General features: G+C 47.0%; 1 protein-coding gene across 8 annotated transcripts in view; it reads left to right on the plus strand.

The window, feature by feature from the left end:
* RALY (RALY heterogeneous nuclear ribonucleoprotein) overlaps positions 1-10330 on the plus strand; it is a 77962-nt gene extending 67632 nt beyond the window's left edge. For 7 of the 8 annotated variants that reach the window (XM_031687912.2, XM_072944089.1, XM_031687914.2 and 4 more), the window contains 8 exons: positions 2394-2658; positions 3817-3889; positions 4084-4131; positions 6134-6300; positions 7030-7143; positions 7339-7541; positions 8774-8822; positions 9975-10330. In XM_031687912.2, coding sequence (XP_031543772.1) covers positions 2403-2658; positions 3817-3889; positions 4084-4131; positions 6134-6300; positions 7030-7143; positions 7339-7541; positions 8774-8818 — 906 coding nt within the window. In that variant the 5' untranslated portion in view covers positions 2394-2402 and the 3' untranslated portion in view covers positions 8819-8822; positions 9975-10330. The remainder of the gene's footprint in view (positions 1-2393; positions 2659-3816; positions 3890-4083; positions 4132-6133; positions 6301-7029; positions 7144-7338; positions 7542-8773; positions 8823-9974) is intronic. The other variant, XM_006202637.4, reaches the window with a different exon arrangement.
* The last annotated feature ends 7049 nt before the right edge of the window (positions 10331-17379 follow it).

Raw genomic sequence — 17379 nt, forward strand, 5'->3', positions numbered from 1 at the left:
ATGTTGATGCTTGGATCCAAAGGCAAACTGGGAAAAAAAGAATCTGTCCTTCCAGGCCAGTTCTAAAGCTGGCACCAGCCCTTTATCAGTAGCAGTGCCCTCTCAGCCCTCAAACTTTATTATCCTTTTTGTATGGGTGGGGGAGGGGAAGCAGAAAAATAATATTTTATAATTATTTGGATATCAGTTTTGACATTTTTTATTTCTTGTAATGATGCCATATTTATGCAATAGACATTCCCAAACAATTTTTATATATTAATTCCTTGGAGAATGAACCATTTTCATTCACTTGAAAAACAAATCACTGAATTTCACCTTTTTCATTGGGGAAATCCTTTAAAAATTTCCAGCTGGTAAGAGAACCTTCCCCTCTTATTCTTACGCTCCATCGTTTATCGTAGAAATTCACGTGGTAAAATCTATGCTGCCTCTACAGTATCTTTTTTACATAACTTTTTTCCATTTTTAAAATTCTTCCCTTGTTTGCTCTTCACTGTGTTTGCTTGGCCATCCTTCGACTCTCCCACCGTACTTACTCCTTATACAGGACCTCCATCTCCTATAGTAAAACGTCAACCTTTATTGTCTTTGATGATGCGTACTTGACCCCAGTATATATTGCAAGCCCACCCTCGGCGCAGGTTCTACCCCAGGGTCTTTCACAGGTCCAGCCCAAGGTCTCCTTGCAGATAGTGCCGTCTGCTGGTCAGAATGTGCCAGCTTCTAAGCTGGTAAGTTACATGAGAAAGGAGTCTCTTACCCTAGTGGGACAGAAGATGCAGATTTCCCAGCTTATGCTCAGTTCTTCTCTAATTTACAGAAAAGAAGTCCCCCTTGCCCAAGAATATTAGGTAAATAGGTAGACATTTATGATTAACCTAGGCTGATGAGAGTTTTTATACATGCTGCTTGGTTCTTTAGCACCTTCTGCTAGTGAGTGGAAGACTGGGCCAGGAAGTATAAATTCTAAGGCTTAGCTTTAGGCCTTTCCTACTGAAATTGAGCCTCCTTTCCCCTTTCTCTCTGAAGCCTGTGCCCAGATGTAACTTGTCCAGGGAGGGAAGTAGGAGAGATTTGTACAGCTCTTTGGGGTAAAAAAAAAAAAATTGCCTGAGCAAAGATTAGATGCAGTATCTCTAAGCAAAGGGGACAGGATTTGAATGGAATTTGAGTAAGTATAACATGGATAACTCTAAAAACATTATTAAAACTATTCTCAGGTAAATATGCTGATTTTTTTTCTCCTGTCTTTTTTTTATTTTTACATTTTTTATTGATTCATAATCATTTTACAGTGTTGTGTCAAATAAATATGCTGATTTACTGTAGTACAGTTAACCCTTGAACAATGCAGGAGTTAATCCCTGTATAACTAAGTTACAGTCATCCTCCCTCTGTATCCTGTATCCACTGTTCTTCCACACCTGCAGCTTCAACCGGCCACGGAAACCATGTGTTATTGTAGTGTTTACTGTCGAAAAATATTCACATATAAGTCGATTCATGCATTTGAAAGTCAGTTGTTCAAGGGTCAACTGTATTTAAATTGGATTTAGCTCTGGGAGGGAGAGTGATAAAGTTGGGAAAAAAAATGGGCTTTAGGGACCATTAACCTGGGTTTGAATGCCTGTTCCTGACAAGTCAGTGAACTTGTTGAAGCCTGTTTCTAGTAAAATATGAATGACGATAATAATAATCATTGTGTCTTGAAATTATTCAGTATTGTGTACTACCTTTAGCTCACAGTAAGGGCTCAGTGAGGTTTATCTAGCTCACCTTTTTCAGAATACCAGTAAAAACAGCCATGGTCCATGTCTGGGTCAGACTGAGCAACTTTCATAATATGATACTGTTCTGGAGCAAATATTACTTATAATTACCATGTGACCTCTTTGTCATGGTTCTACATTTAAGGAACAGTAGAAAAGCTATGGAAGATCTTCAAATATAGATCCTGCATGGGTTAACATTTGAGATGAGCATTAAAGAAGTGGAGGAATTAGAGTCAACGTGAAACTGATGTAATGTTATAAACCAATGTAACCTCAGTTAAAAGAGAAAGATTTGAGTCAAGCACCAGGGTTCAAAGCCTAGCCCTGTCATTTACTGGCATTGTGATCTCTGACTGTGCATTTCCTCCCTTGTAAAATGTCCTGGTTCTGCTTATCATGTCAGTATCATATAGATAGGTGTCAGAACATGTGTAAAGCACCTGGTATGAAGTCAGCAGCCAGTGAGATGAACAAAAATGGCAAGGCTGGATGCTGTAGGGGTGTGTGTGTGTGTGTGTAGGAAGGCACAGAGCAATCCAGTTTGGCCTGATTATAGGCCATGGGCAGCCCTTGAGTCCAACCCAGGGTCCCAGCTTCACAGTGGCTCTCTCTCTTCAGGTGGTCACCATGTCCTTGAAGATCCAGACAAGCAATGTAACCAACAAGAATGACCCTAAGTCCATCAACTCTCGGGTCTTCATTGGAAACCTCAACACAGCTGTGGTGAAGAAGTCAGATGTGGAGACCATCTTCTCCAAGTATGGCCGTGTGGCCGGCTGTTCTGTGCACAAGGGCTATGCCTTTGTCCAGTATGCCAACGAGCGCCATGCCCGGGCAGCTGTGCTGGGAGAGAATGGGCGGGTGCTGGCCGGGCAGACCCTGGGTAAGTGTCTCTCCATGGCCCTGCTCCTGGTATTCTCCTGGGCAGGTGCTGACCTGGACTCTTTTGCTCTTCTCTTATCCTCTTTTCTGTCCCCTAGCCCCCATACCCCTGTCGGAGATGTTATAACTTAGTTATTAATTATATTAAGTAATGAATTAAGTAGTTACAAAATCAGTGCCTATAGGGGAGAATTTTCTTGGAAGTTTCTTAAAAACATTTCTTCCCAGCTTTCACAGTGCCTTTAATGACAGGTCTTAGGGTTCCAGTTAAAATGCAGATTCTCCAGAGAAAGGGAACAGGGTGGCCCAGCCCAGCCTCTTACATTCAGCTGCATGACTTATGTTAGAACCCTTTCTGAGAGCCAGGAGAAGGGACTGGTAGCATAAGGTGAAGCAGGTGCCCTTGGTCTTGCTGTTACATACTTGCAGTGTAGCTGTGTGGTGGTCTACTTTGGGGCGTGTGTAGTGTTTGTATATATTCACATGCTTCTGTGTATTTATGTATGTTTGAGAAGGGATATGTACTCCTGAATATGTGGTATGTGGATGTAACAATGTGTGGAGAATGTTATGTGGACACATATCTTACTGTGGAGAATTACATGTGTATCGGAATATACTTGAGTGTGTAAGCAGATAAGCATGTATTCATTTACCAAATATTTACTGAGATTCTGTCATTTGCTAAGCACTGCTCTAGGCATAAAGATCTTTGGTAGAATGTTTGTGTAAATGTGCATTGGCTTGTTTGCATTTGGGCAGTTATGTATATGATATTGGAGCTAAGTCTGAGTGTGGTTGAGAGCGTGTGATCTTACTACCTGGATATGTGAACACACGTGTGGGTGTGTGTCTGATGTATGTGTTTACATGAGTGTACTTGAGAATGCATATATGTGTGATGTACATAGTGCCTGTGTGTGAGTGATAATTTCAACACGCGTGCATGCGTCTGGATGTATATGAGTATGTAAACAGGCATATCCATGTGATGTGTGGGTATGAGTCTAATTTGTTAAGACCTTTGTTGTTCATGTTAGTAAAGTCCGTGTGTGTATCATGTAAGCGTATAAGTTGCTGCACATGTGCATGAGGGAACACATGTATGGGTGGCCCACTGTCCTGTCAGCATCTGACTTCACCTCCTCCCTCCATACAGACATCAACATGGCTGGAGAGCCCAAGCCCAACAGACCCAAGGGACTAAAGAGAGCAGCATCTGCCATATACAGGTGGGGCACTCTGTCTTGTTTGTCGGTCTCTGTCTCTGGGTGGGATTGGTCCCTCTTTCCATAGGGGGAGTGAACACTGGTGGTGACGGTATGACATGCCTAGAGTTTGGGGAGGCATTTGGAGATGAGGGCCTGTGGAGAGTGGGCTGAGCGGCTGTCCCTAAGCCCTGGCCCTCTCCCCTTTGTTTCCCCAGTGGCTACAGCTTTGACTATGATTACTACCGCGACGACTTCTACGACAGGTGAGCAGGGGAGGGGCGTGCCCAGGCATGAAACAGCCAAGCTGGAAGGGTCCTGAGAGATTGCTGGTGCAGCCCACTCAGTCCTCCACATGGGAACCAAAGCCCAGAGGTGTGGACAGGCTTTTGCCAAAGGCTGCTCCACAAGTTGGTGGCAGAGCTGGGACTAGAGTCCAGTTCTATAGGTGCCCAGGCCAGAGCTCCCCCCACCCCACATTGCCTCCCAACTCTCTGACCACCCTTTATCCTCCTAAGCCTGGCGTGGGACTTGATGGGACTGGACAGCCAGGGGACACATAAATGTAGCAAGCTGGAATACAAAACAGCTGCAGGATCAGGTGCAGAGTCAGGTGCAGGGGGTTCTGAGCCCTTACATTTCTGCTATTCAGTTTCCTTACCAACCTGAGGTGCCCTGTCACCTGAAAGAACCTCAGTCTGAGCCTTTTGTATTTATAGCCAAAATGCCAACAGTCCTTTGGGGGTCTGAATTAGTCCCTGGCCCATCCCCAAGCCTACCCAGACCGCAGCCTCGAGGCTGTGGGCGCCACTCTGTGGCACCAGCCAAATTCTTGAGTGGAAATTATGATAGGGGCTGGCCCAAACTTGTCCCCTTCCCTGTTTCTCCCTCCCTCCCTTTCAGTCTGCCCAAGTCTGTCCAGGAAGAACAGAACCTCTCTGAGCCTCAGTTTTCTCACCTGTGAGTAGTTTCAGGAGTCAGCGCAGTGTAGTGGAAAGTGCCCTAGCCTGGGAATCAGAAGACCTGGGTGCTAATCTCAGCTCTGCCACTGAAGTGATTGCATGACTTTGGGCAGATCCCCTCCCACTCTGTGAAATGGGCTTGTGCCAAGTGATCCCTCGGGGCTCTTCCAGCTCTGGGATTCTGTGGTTCAGTGATTCTGACCAAGGCCAGAGCCGCCCCCTCCCCTTAGGGGCAGAAATGCAGGGTCTGGGACTGGGTCCATTCCCAGAGACTCTCCATCTCCAGCCATCACCATTCCAGGGCAGGGGCTCCCTGAACAAAGAAATACCAAAACATGGGACACTGAACTACCTAGTGATGCCAGGTTTCCTGGCTCTCATCATAATATACCCCTGAGGCTGCTGTTTCCTGCAGAAAGGTGGTAGCAGCAGCAGTGGTGGGAGAGATCCCTACTCAGCCTACTGAGCATTTGCCTGATCAGGAAAAGAAGCCCTCCTGGAAAGGGCTGGGTGATGGCTTTGGGGGGCAGCATACTGTCTTGGACAGAGGGTCTGATGGGGCTGCTCAACCTTGATACTCCACTGGGCCTCCTGCCCTCCATCTCTGAAGTGAAGTAAGGATGGGGACCCAGAAAGAGGAAAGGAGCTTGGATTCCAGCCTCATGCCGTTGAGGTCATAGGCCCCCGAGTTGAGGGTCTCGGTACCCTGGCCTTTCACCTATCCCACCTTCTGACTTTTGTGTTTTTAACTGAGTTCTCTCATGTTCTACTCTTACAGCAGCCTTGGGGGTTGCAGGGGAGGGCCACAGAATTTGGGGTAGCCATCCTCGCCAGGCAGATGGAAAAACTGAGGCTCAGGCAGGCTTAGGGATTGGCTCCCACTGCCACACCTCTCTGGTTCCAGCTGGGGATTTGTACTGCTTTAGGGAGATTTGCAAACTCTGACCAGATCTTGTGGTGACAGTTGACTGAGCAGGTAATAGAGTGGGTGTCAGGGTGATTTCCATTCTGGGGCTGTTCTCAGTTTGCTCCTTTGTTGAATGAGGCTGTGACCATTGCCACCTGTCACCTCTCCTGCCCTTACCCAGTGTGGCTGGTAGGAAAGGTGGATGTAGTAAGGATTCCAGCAACCATTAAAGTCCGGAAAGCCCTTCCTCTTCATCCCTAGGACTTGCTGGGAGCAGGTGTAGGGATGTAGTGCAGACTGCCCAGCCCTTCACCAGCCATACATGTGTTGGTCTAGGGTCAGAGTGCCCCCTGGTGGCCACAGGCCATTCTGCAGCCTCTGGCCCATTTGCTCTCACAGGCTCTTTGACTATCGGGGACGCCTGTCGCCAGTGCCAGTGCCCAGGGCGGTCCCTGTGAAGCGACCCCGCGTCACAGTCCCCTTGGTCCGGCGTGTCAAAACCACCATACCTGTCAAGCTCTTTGCCCGCTCCTCAGCCATCACCACTGGCTCAGCCAAGATCAAGTGTGAGTGACTATTATCTTCTTCCTAGATACTTCTTACTTTTTTTATTAGCAAAATAATAGAATCACATTTTTTTACATTGGATAATAAAGAACAAATCTTCCACAGTTCTGCAGCTCTAACACAACCAAGTGAGTATTGTCATGCATTTCTAAGAGGAAGACTGACGTTGGAGGAGGAGGGGCTTGGATTAGGCACAGAATCCAGTGCTGTGACATGGAGTCCAGTGAGAAGATGGTGTCATCTTTCTTTTAGTAGGGACAAGGACAGGTCCACACAGCCCTGCTGCTCCACATTGATTCTGGTATGCACATACTGTGGTCAGACAGGCACTCAGGAAATCTGATTGTAAAACACCTGCATTTACACATCTTGGATGACAGATACCACCATGTAATACAACCAGACACATGCTTGCTCAGGTGCTCACATAGGTTCACACCACATGTGTCCATTCTTACCCATCCCCAGTTCCTTTCAGAATTGGGAGGTTGGTGGGAAAAGATCCAGGTTCAGAAGGATAGGCTGGTCACTTTACGAATGGCCTCTAGAAAGTCTCAGGGGGAAGCTATAGGCAGCTCTGGCCTTTTCCCTGGCCAGAAGAAGAACCATGGAAGAGGACAGTTTCTGCCACTGGTCTGCCTTCCTAACTGACAGAATGGGGCTAGGGTCTCATGTTAGTGTCGAGCTCCAGCCCTCAGGTGACAGCCATGTGCTCCCTCCACTCCCAGTAAAGAGCAGTGAGCTGCAGACCATCAAGACGGAGCTGACACAGATCAAGTCCAACATTGATGCCCTGCTGGGTCGCTTGGAGCAGATTGCCGAGGAGCAGAAGGCTAATCCAGGTCAGCTTCCGAGGGTCCTTGCCCACCTCAGTGACCAGGGGCACAGGACAGAATGTGGGGAGGGGCCAGTGCATGGGGCAGAGAGGGGCTGTGGCCTCCAATCCCACCTGGACCCACTATGCTGAGGCCTAGCTTCCACTAAGGAAGCCCCAGGCTGAGTTTTATTCCCCTCTTTCCCACCCCTTCTCCCTGAAGATGGCAAAAAGAAGGGTGACAGTGGCAGCGGCGGCGGCGGCAACAGCGGTGGTGGCAGCGGCAGCAGCAGTGGTGGTGGCAGCAGCCGGCCACCGGCCCCTCAGGAGGACACAGCTTCTGAAGCAGGCACACCCCAGGGAGAAGCACAGGCTCGAGACGACGGTGATGAGGAGGGGCTGCTAACACACAGCGAGGAAGAGCTGGTGAGGGCATGGCTGGGAAGGACTGGGCCTGGATTTCGCACTCTTGGTTGCAAGAGGTCTGCTGAGAAAGGGGGAACCTCTGAGGTGGTTGGCACCCCTGTGAGCTCCCTCTTTCTTCCTTCCCAGGGGTTCTAGTCTGGTGAGGAAGAGGGGGGAATGGCGTAGGAATAGTTAGCTATTTCAGCTGCCAGTCAGAGGACAGGGGCAGACCCTTCTTGAGCCCAGGGCCCTTTTAGACTCTGTTTTCTACATAGTTGGAGAAGGGAGAGTCACAGGCTCAAGGAAGCACACATGGTCTTCAGAGTTCCAGGGAGCAGGAGTGGTATTGCCTGGGGAAAGCCACAGGGAGGGTGGGTATGTAGAAAATCCTTCACCTGAGGATTTTCTACAAGCCATTGTTGCCTGAGCACAAAACAGGCTGTCTCATGAAGGATGAGGGACTGAGCTCCCTGTCTATTACTGGAATTCTTCAGATTGAGGCAAGGAGCTTATATTAAGTGGGAAGGGAGACCTGCTTCTGAGTCTTTTAAGATATCTGTTGTGTGCCTGCTGCTCATTTGCCTAACACTGAGCACCAAACCCTGTAGTTTACACTTTTTAACTTCATTTAACCTTAACAGTGGCCCTGTACTGTGCGAAGGATTACTCTTGTTGCATTTTACCCCATGAGGAAACTGAGAACCAGAGGAGTTGAGTAGCTTGCTCAGGGCCTTGTAAGCTAATGAGTTGAGTCAGAATTGGAGCTTGGATTTCTTTAGCAGATCTGTGACCTTCCTGCACATGGCTGGGTTCTGGTGTGAGGACAGATGGGCTCATGGCCATAACAGTTAAGAGGTCCTCCTCATGCCCAGCTTGTCTCTTCTTTGAACCTAGCCTGATAATCCATCTTATTCTTTTAGTACTCTCCATAAAGGCCCTAATGAAGGCTTAGATGCTCCTAAGATGGGGAACTCATCAGTCTACTAGACTTTCAGCCTCCTCGAGTCTGAGGAGGTCTTTCTATGCAGAAGCGTGTCCTCTGCCACAGCTAGAACTTACTTTACTGGTTCTTTCTCCTGAGGGGCCCTGTTGGGATCCCAAGCCAGCCTTGTTTAGTTAGACTGGTCCCATAGTTATTCTCTTTGGCTGTCCCTCCCCCTTTCTGAGAGTGGTCTAGGTGTGCTCTGGGCCACCAGGCAGGCCAGAGCTTGCACTGAGTGATGTGTGGTCCTTTGTTGCCTCCTCCCTATCAGGAGCACAGCCAGGACACAGATGCGGAGGATGGGGCCTTGCAGTAAGCAGGTATGGGGGTCCTGGTGGGGAGGGGTGCAGTGAAGTGGAGGGCATGCCATGAAGTAGACCTAGCAGGGTAGTACTGTCCCCAGAATGAAGGGCCCATCATCCCCAGCCATTCTGCTGCACCCCTTTGTGCTAGGGGTTTGGTGGATTGCAGGAGCCATGGATGGGCTAGCCGGGTCCACGCAGCAGGAGCTCATTCAGCACGCTCCAAGCCACATTACCTGTCTTCACTATGAGAAGCTCTGAGTCTAGTGGAGGAAGACAAACCATTGACACCCAGTATGCTTGGGATGACAGGGGCTAGAGAGCCAGAGGGTCAAAGAGGCATGTGGTGGGAGTGGGGCATGTAGCTGAACCTGTTCAAGATTGAGGGAGAAGCATCTGAAGGACCCTTAGCAGAGGCACAGTGACCTATGTATGGGGAACAGCCAGGAGCCTCCTGTGGCTGCAGTCCCAGCTCTGAATAGGGAGGAGGGAGCTGCTCATCATCAGAGGGTGATGATTGTGTCAGGCTTAGGGGCTGGGACATGATCCTTAAAGGAGGAAATGTCCTGTGTGCCCAAGTCCCACAAGGGCTGTGATTGTGCCAGTGTAGCAGATGCAGAAACTGAGGCACTGAGGTGGGTAGGGAGATACATATTTTATAAGATCCCATGGTGGTAATTGGTGGAGCTTAGATTTGAACCCACTGGTGTGTGGCCTCAAAGCCTGCTCTCTGATTGGTATTTACCACCCTGCTCTGCCCCATTGTTCAGGGCAGCCAGGCCACACCAGCTCTGCCAGCACTCTGCCCTGTTCCTTGGGGGCCGTGTTCAATGCAAGACAGGCTTAGGTGGAGGAAAGCCTAACAACATAGATGTCCTTACACATGACACATTCATGTAGGAGATGCTCCACCTTACATTTAAGTTTTTGAAGCCTTTCTTCTTGGAGCTTTGTGGTTTAGTTTTACCTGGGAGGCGAAGTTTTACCTTGGAGGGGATTAGGTTTTAATTAATTAATTAATGTAATTGGAGGTGCTGGGGATTGAACCTGGGATCTTGTGTGTGGTAAACATGCACTCTACCACTGAACCGTCCCCCCCCCAACCTCTGTTATTGAGAGCACAAGGGGCTTTTCCTCTCAACCTTAGACTCTTGTCTCTCTCTCTCTCAGCCTGACAGGAACAATGGCCACTGGCAGAAGGGTGTGCACTGTACCAGACCTCAAGCTGGGCACCACCCCCCCTCCGGGTGCCATCCCCAGCAGGTCCCAGAGGAGAGCTGGCAGCAGGCACCTTCTCCCTGACACATCTCAACCAGTGCCACATTCTCTGCAGGTGGAGTTATTGGCATCCCCTCCTCACACACCCTCCCTGTTGGCACTGCCCAGGCGAGAGGGCAGAGTACGGAGTTTCCCCACAGTCTGCCTCTCTTCCCCAGGACACTCCCACCTTGGGGTTTTTCTATAGGTTTGGAGGGGGGGTGGGGGCACAGGGAGGGGACCCTGACAATAAAGAGATTGGATCCCAACTTGCTCTGAGATGGGATGGTTTGTGTCTTCTCACGAAGGTACCCTGAGCCTCCTGCCTAACCAGAAAACAGATCTGCTACACCCTCTTCTGTTCCTCCTCCACTCCTTCCTGTCAGGAAGCACTGTCTGGGATGCCCAAAACTAATCCATCTGGGCCTTAGTTTCCATGGCTAAAATGAGGATAAAAATGGCGAGTAGGGTTGTTGGGGAGGGTCAGATGTGCCAGTGCCTATGAGAGCACCTTTGTGGTTGAAGAGCCAAACGATTTTGATACACTTGATCAGGCAGTGGTAGGTCCGGGCCTCAGTTTCTCACTAAGTCTGGTCTTTCCCAACTCCAAAATGGTTCTAGAACCCATCACTTGCCTAAACCCTTCTCTGTCTTAGTTTAGGACACTGTTTTTTCACGGGGATCTTGGGCAGCAAGGGGAGAGAGGGTAGAGGCTGAGGGGTCTTCTGACTCTAGTAAGAGGTTGCCATAGCATCACAGGTAAACCAGCTGTTATCCTGCTCAGTGTCTGGCTGAACTCTTAGAGTAGATGCTGGGGAAAGATTTAGGTGTTAGTAGGGAGAATGAGGTAAAGTGACTTATAATTTACTATTTTAAAACCTGGTCATTGAGTTCTCATGTCTCAGGTTTCTGGATCAGTCTGAGAGATCCAGACCTGGAGGGAAAAATAGCCCCTTGGAACTGGTCAAGACTTCAATCTGGAGAGATGAAGAGGGTGTCCAGAGGAAGGGGCTAGGTCCACAGGGAGTATCTCATGCCCATAAAGAGCCCTACAGTCCCTGAACCCACAGTCTGTCTTTGCTGCCCGGAATGTTGAGCCCAGCTCTAGCCAACCCACTTGCAAAGCTGGGCAGGTCTCCATGTTCCCATCTGTACAAGGTATGGAACTGCTGTCCTGGACTGGAACTTGAGCAAAGTCCAAAGAAGGGGTTTTGGAGTCTGGTAAATATCATGTTGAGGGCTGGCACTGTGTTTCTTTGTCCCTAGAGCTTAGTGCTATGTGCCCACTGTATTGTAATAACACTTCTAGACTCTACAAGGTCTACCTTGTAGACCTTGTGCTTGACTGAGACACTCACTTTTCAGAGGTTAGGGGCCAGGTAGAAGAGCAGGGGCCATGGGGTTCCTTAATAGGCCAGGCATAGAGGGCCATGAGAAGAGCAATGAAGACTCTTTGAGGGTTGGAAGCATCTGCTCTACCTACAAGCCCTGCCTAAACATCTTGGCACCAGGACATATCCTGGACAGAGTGAGAATGGGATCCCCATACTGGCACCCCAGAAAAGCCCTTGAACTGAGAAAACTCACATTTGGGTCCTTGCTTTGGGAGGCTCACATCCACAATACCCTGCATTACACATGCCTGTCCTCCCTGTGTCCGGGGCCAGGAAAGACTTCTCATCTCCCATTCCACTGCTCAACAATTTTCATTTTTCTGTCCAACCTCTGAAAACCAAAAGGAGGTCCTGAAGAAATGTGATAACAGATTCTGCCTAAAGGACTAATATTGTCTAGGTGCGATCAAGATCGGAAGCATCAATTGTGATCCTAGCAGCCATCTTGAAGGAATATGACAGCCAGGGGGTTTCCTGGATTGTGAGCTAATTAAGGCTTCCCCGCTGTACTGCTGCCAATAAGGTTTATGACCCTGACAGTTCTGTTTCTTTGCCAGGTCTCGGTTTCCTCATCTGTGTGAGGTTGGCCTGGATCAGGGATAGTAAATGGGCCTTATTTCAGTTATTAACTGTTGGTATAACAAACTACTCTGAAATTTAGTGCCTTTAATGAACACTTTTTAGCCTCTGGTTCTGTGGCTTGGCAGTTAGGGCCGTGCTCAGTTGGGTGATTCTTCTGTTTTATCTCAGCTGGGCTCTCATATGGCTGAAGTGAGCTGGCAGATTGGCTGGAAACTGGTTGGTTTCAGGTAACCACCCACTTATCAAGTTGTTGGGCAATGGGGGCAACTGGGCCAAGATATTCCTAGCATCCAGCAGGCAAGACAGTGTACGCTTGTGTCATGCTTGTATGATTCCATTGGCCAAAGGAAGTCATATGGCTAAGCCTAGATTGCTCTTTATGGCCATAATTTGTTTTTAATTTTATCGCAGGCCTCATTTCCCTTGCCAATTTAAAGCATCTAGTAGAAGCAGTTTTTAGACTATGAGGAAATAGTAACATGGTAGTTTGGTAATGTTTTTTATGGGAAAGAATTGAAATACAGGTATGTGAGTGTTGGGTATTAGCTAACCCTGGCCAGGACGTATCTTGTCCCATAAGAACATATATTACTGTACAGTGGGCCATCTGATGAGACCACAAAAATACATGAGGTAGAGCAAGGCAAAAGATTCTCAGCCAGGTGTCCTGGGTTTGGATTGTTTGCATTTGCTCCACAATTATTTAGGTGACCAAGTCACACTTTCCTTTTTAAAAACCCTTATGTGTTATATAACGGTTTGGTTATAACTGGGTTTTTTTTTTCTGGTCTGGGACCCAGCCACCATGCTGTGAAGAAGCCCAGGCCACACGGAGAGGCCATATGTACATGTTCCAGCTGACAGCCAGTATCAACTATCAGACATGAGTGAGGAAGCCTTCAAGATGACTCTAGCCCAGCCACTGTCTGAGAAGTAAGAAAGAACTGCCTAGCTGACCTCAGTCAAAGCTCAGCACCATGAGTGAGAATAATCAAATGATTGTTGCTGCTTTAAGCCACTAAGTTTTGGAATGATTGGCTGTATGTCAATTGATAACCAGAACACAGACTGAGACTCAGAGGGGTTAAGTAGCTTGCTCTACCTTGGGGCTGGGTTAGGAGTATAAACTTTGTGTTGAATTGAGTTCCTGTCCAGACTATTTGTTGTGTGACCTTAGGCAAATCATTTAACCTCTCTGAGCCTCATCTTCCTCATCTGAAAAAGCAGAAAAGAGCACATTCTTATTAAGACAATACTTAAATAAATGAGAGCGCTTATTGCCTAATTCAGATTCAGGTGATTTTCTCTTAAAAATAACAGGCCATAATTTCCTATTTTTTTAATACTTATTTTTATACTCACCTTGTTTGAAGCATATTTCAGGCAGCTTACAATGAGCCAAAAGAATATTATAAAAGCAAGACAAAGGAAGGTAATAGCAAGGAGGCTTTTTTTTTTTTTTAGTGTTCCAGTGTCTATGAATTTATTGCAGTCAAGAGCAGTATCAGTCCAGTCACTAGGCCCATGGGGCAAGGCAAGCTGGTCCTCCTGCTTGTGTGAATGAATAGATACCTCTATCCTCTGACTAGTCAGTGGGCTCTTGGTACACACATACCCTTCCATGCACCCCCAGTGTATCTCCTGTGGGAGCCCAGATGATCAGGGGTGTCTTTCCACAAAAGTGCAGCAGCCGGGTCCTGTTTGGACAAGTACATGGGTTTGGCTCTTCTGGGTATACAGAACAGAAAACTTAACAGGGTTATTTACCCATTTCCACTTTCTGACCTCGACCCCATCTCCCCACCCCCCAGTCCCTTCTAACAATAACCCCTCTTATTCCTCAAACCCCACCTTCATTGTCTCCTCTGTACCCTGCACATCCCAGTGTCTAGCTCCCTGACCACACAGGGAGCTGCCTAAGGTGAGAAACTGTATCATCCTTGCCCATAAGGGATTTTTTAAAAAAGGAAAGTGTGACTCGGTGAACTACATAATTATGGTGCAAATGCAAACAATCCAACCTAGCATTTACCTTTGTATTCTTATATACTCTACCCCTGTAGCATTTGACTACAGAAAGTGGGATAGAATTTATGTATCTACCTATCTATTTATCTACCTACCTATCTACCTACCTATCTCACATCATGCCTATATATAGGCATTTCCTGGGTGCTCTGTTAACAGATTGCATTTTCTTTTTTAACCCTCACATCAGTCCCCTGGAGTTGGAGATACTCATCCCGTTACCGATTGGGAAACTGAGTCTCTGGGCTGAATAAATTGCCCAAAATCATGTCACTTGGAAGAGGTGGAAGCAGGATGCAAACCTGGGCAATTGCTCCCTACTTGTGGGTCATAAACGAGTCTCATACTCCTCCCGATTCTTGTGACAACAGTCTCTCCTGGCTCTCCTCCTCCTCTGCAGTTTCCTTTGCTGACTCTTCCTCTTATGCCAGCACCTTTTTATCCTTTTTAATTTTCTGTGTAGCTTCCTGCCTGACCAAACCCATGGCTTCAGACTCCACATTCATACTTCCATAATCTCCACCTCTAATTCAGTCCTCCCCAGAGGATATACAGCTATCTAACAGCTGCACCTGAATGTCCATGAAGGCCTCAGCTGAGCCCTGTCCCTCACCCACCCACCCCACCCGATCTTTTTCCTTATGAATCCTGCATCTTGGAAAATGGCATCACAGTCCACCCTGTTGCTCAGGTCAACATCTTCCACTTCTCCCAGGTATGTCTTGGCCCTAACCTGTTTTTCACCCCACTGCCTTGGTAGGTTAAGCCCTTTTTATTGATTACTTAAATTTTTGCAGTAACGTCTAACTAGTCTTCTTGCCACTTACTTCCCATCAGTCTTTCCTCTTTACCACCATCAGTTATCCACTGCCCAGTGGGTAAATTCCAGACCCCTTAGCATGGCATATAAGCCCTTGAGGATCTGACACCTTCCTTTCTCTCTAGCTTAACACCTCCCCTCCCCAAGTCTGCCCTCTATTCTCAAGCCACATGTAACTGTGATGAGAACTGTTTTTCTGTCTTTATAACATGAGGAATGTTCTTTGCCTTCTACTAGCTAACCCTCATTTATCTTTTATAGTTCAGCTCAGAAGTCACTTTCCCAGACACTTGGCTGGCCTGGGTTAGCACTGGCCACTCCCGTGTGTTACTTTTATCACAGTTTTTACAGATTATATATTTACAACTGATTTTACTTATCTCTCATTTTTACTAAACTGTAAGCTTCTGGAGGACAGGCTCTGGAGCCCAAACGCCTGGGACCACATCCTGACTCCCCATTTAACAACTACGTGGCCCCTTGGTCTGAGTCTTCATTTCATCTGTAAAATGGAAGCAATAGTATACCTACCTTAAAGGGTTGCTGTGCTGATTAAATGAATAAAAATATATATAGGCATCTAGAACAGGGCCTGGCACAAATTAGGGACTTTGGCAATACTAGCCGCTTATTATGTAAATGATTACTTAAAAATAGCGCAGAGCCTGGGCCACATGAGAAGCATGTCACAGTGCACTGGTCTATCTGTGACTGCAGCAGTCATAATTCTCAGAGGCCAAAATAGTTTGATAGTGAAGCTGTTGCCCAGCGTGATATGATTAGGTTTGGCCAACTTCCCATGTAATATTTTGGCTTTAATTTGGTTCCTGGCTCATTTAAAAGCTCATGAAAATCTGCAGCTGATGAATAAAACTTTATAGAGATGCTCCTTAAAATGGTGGTGTCCAGTATGAAGACTAGCTGTGTTAAAACAGAAGCCAAGCTTAAATCAAAGGGCAGTGATTAGAAAGGTTTGTTACCAGGGAAGGTTTGAAAGGACAAGAGTAATGGCAGGCACTCAGCAGGTGTTTAGTCCTCACCACCATTAATGTGACAAAGCTCCAGGGACTAGGCCTCTTGCAAATCCTTGGGAGAGTCTGGTGCTTCTATGGCCAATGGTGGCAGGGTTTATCAGGATCACTGAGGCAATCATCCTGTCTTGAAGCAGGTCAGTCTTTCTTTAACAAGGTCAGTAAACCCACTATTACCATAAAAATAGGAGGAATACCTACCGTCCTCAGGATTTGTACACTTGGCAGGGCCACCCTTTGGGAAAAGAGATATAGGCTTAGAAATACTATCAGCCATTAAGTCTCCTCCCCTCGGACCAGGGAAATTCAGCCTAAGGGAATAAGGCAGACCTGGGTTAAGCACACTTTTTTGAGATAGGCATTTTCTCATTTTATAGATGAGAGTGTGGGATATAATCAATGGTAGAGGACTACCGCTCCAGACTGTTCAAAGCCTATACTCATAGCATTATCAAGAATTAGCAAAACCCACCATTAGGGTACTAACTTAATAAACCATGGCATAACAACAAATAGACTCAGGCAGTTTTAAAAACTTAAGAAGACTGTACTAGCTTGGAAAAATGTTCTTGGTAGGTACTAAAAGGCTCTATGGTGATAGGATTATGGGAATTAGTTTTTAATTATAAATTCATCTTCTCAATTAAAAAAAAGACTACCACATGCTATAAAGCCCAACTTCTAAAAATGCATTGTAAAAAATAATGTCCTGTTCACATGGGAAGCCTTAGCATTGCCGAAGGAGCGGGAGGCCATATCTGGGGCCTCATACACCACAGCAGTACTTCTTCCAGGCTGTCCAGCCTAGCATTTTTTCTAAACACTTACCCTGCAAAGTGTTTTGGAGGGAGAAGGGACTACAAGTCTGCATATTCTATGTTCCTCTAAAAGAAATTCAAATATTGGAAAACTACCTACAACTTAACCTACAAGCTAGGCACTGCTTGCTCTAGGCATGGGGATACATCAGTGAACAAGCAAACTGTTAGCACTTATGGTGGCCTGAGGGGAAATGGCATTTTACATGCATGGAGAGGGACCTCAAGTGTGGGATGAGCTAGGATACCTAGGAAAAGCTTAAGATTTTCTGAAGTGGGGTTGGGGACAGGTATAGGGTTTTCTAAAGACTAAAGGTAGAACTGCATGTTATATGCTAAAGAAAATGCACATCAGCACACAAAACACTGTTCCTTAGGCAGTCATGGAACATGTTTATCTAGTCTCAAACTCTTATTTACCATGGGACCTCCCCTCCCATCCCCATCCCTTGCATAATCAGGAACACTCTTCAACATTCTTTTCTAAGATGCTTTGGAAATGGTAGTCTGGTTCCCTCCTTGTAACCAGAACACAGCTCTTGATCAGAAACTCAACTGCCTTTGCTTTGTTACTATAAAAGATTCCTTCCAGCTGAGTTGTGGTTGGTGTGAGGTAGCAGAGACAGGAGATGGTACTGTGACCTA

The sequence above is a fragment of the Vicugna pacos genome, chromosome 19 (genome assembly GCF_048564905.1).
Source record: "Vicugna pacos chromosome 19, VicPac4, whole genome shotgun sequence".
In the NCBI taxonomy this organism is placed as follows: domain Eukaryota; kingdom Metazoa; phylum Chordata; class Mammalia; order Artiodactyla; family Camelidae; genus Vicugna; species Vicugna pacos.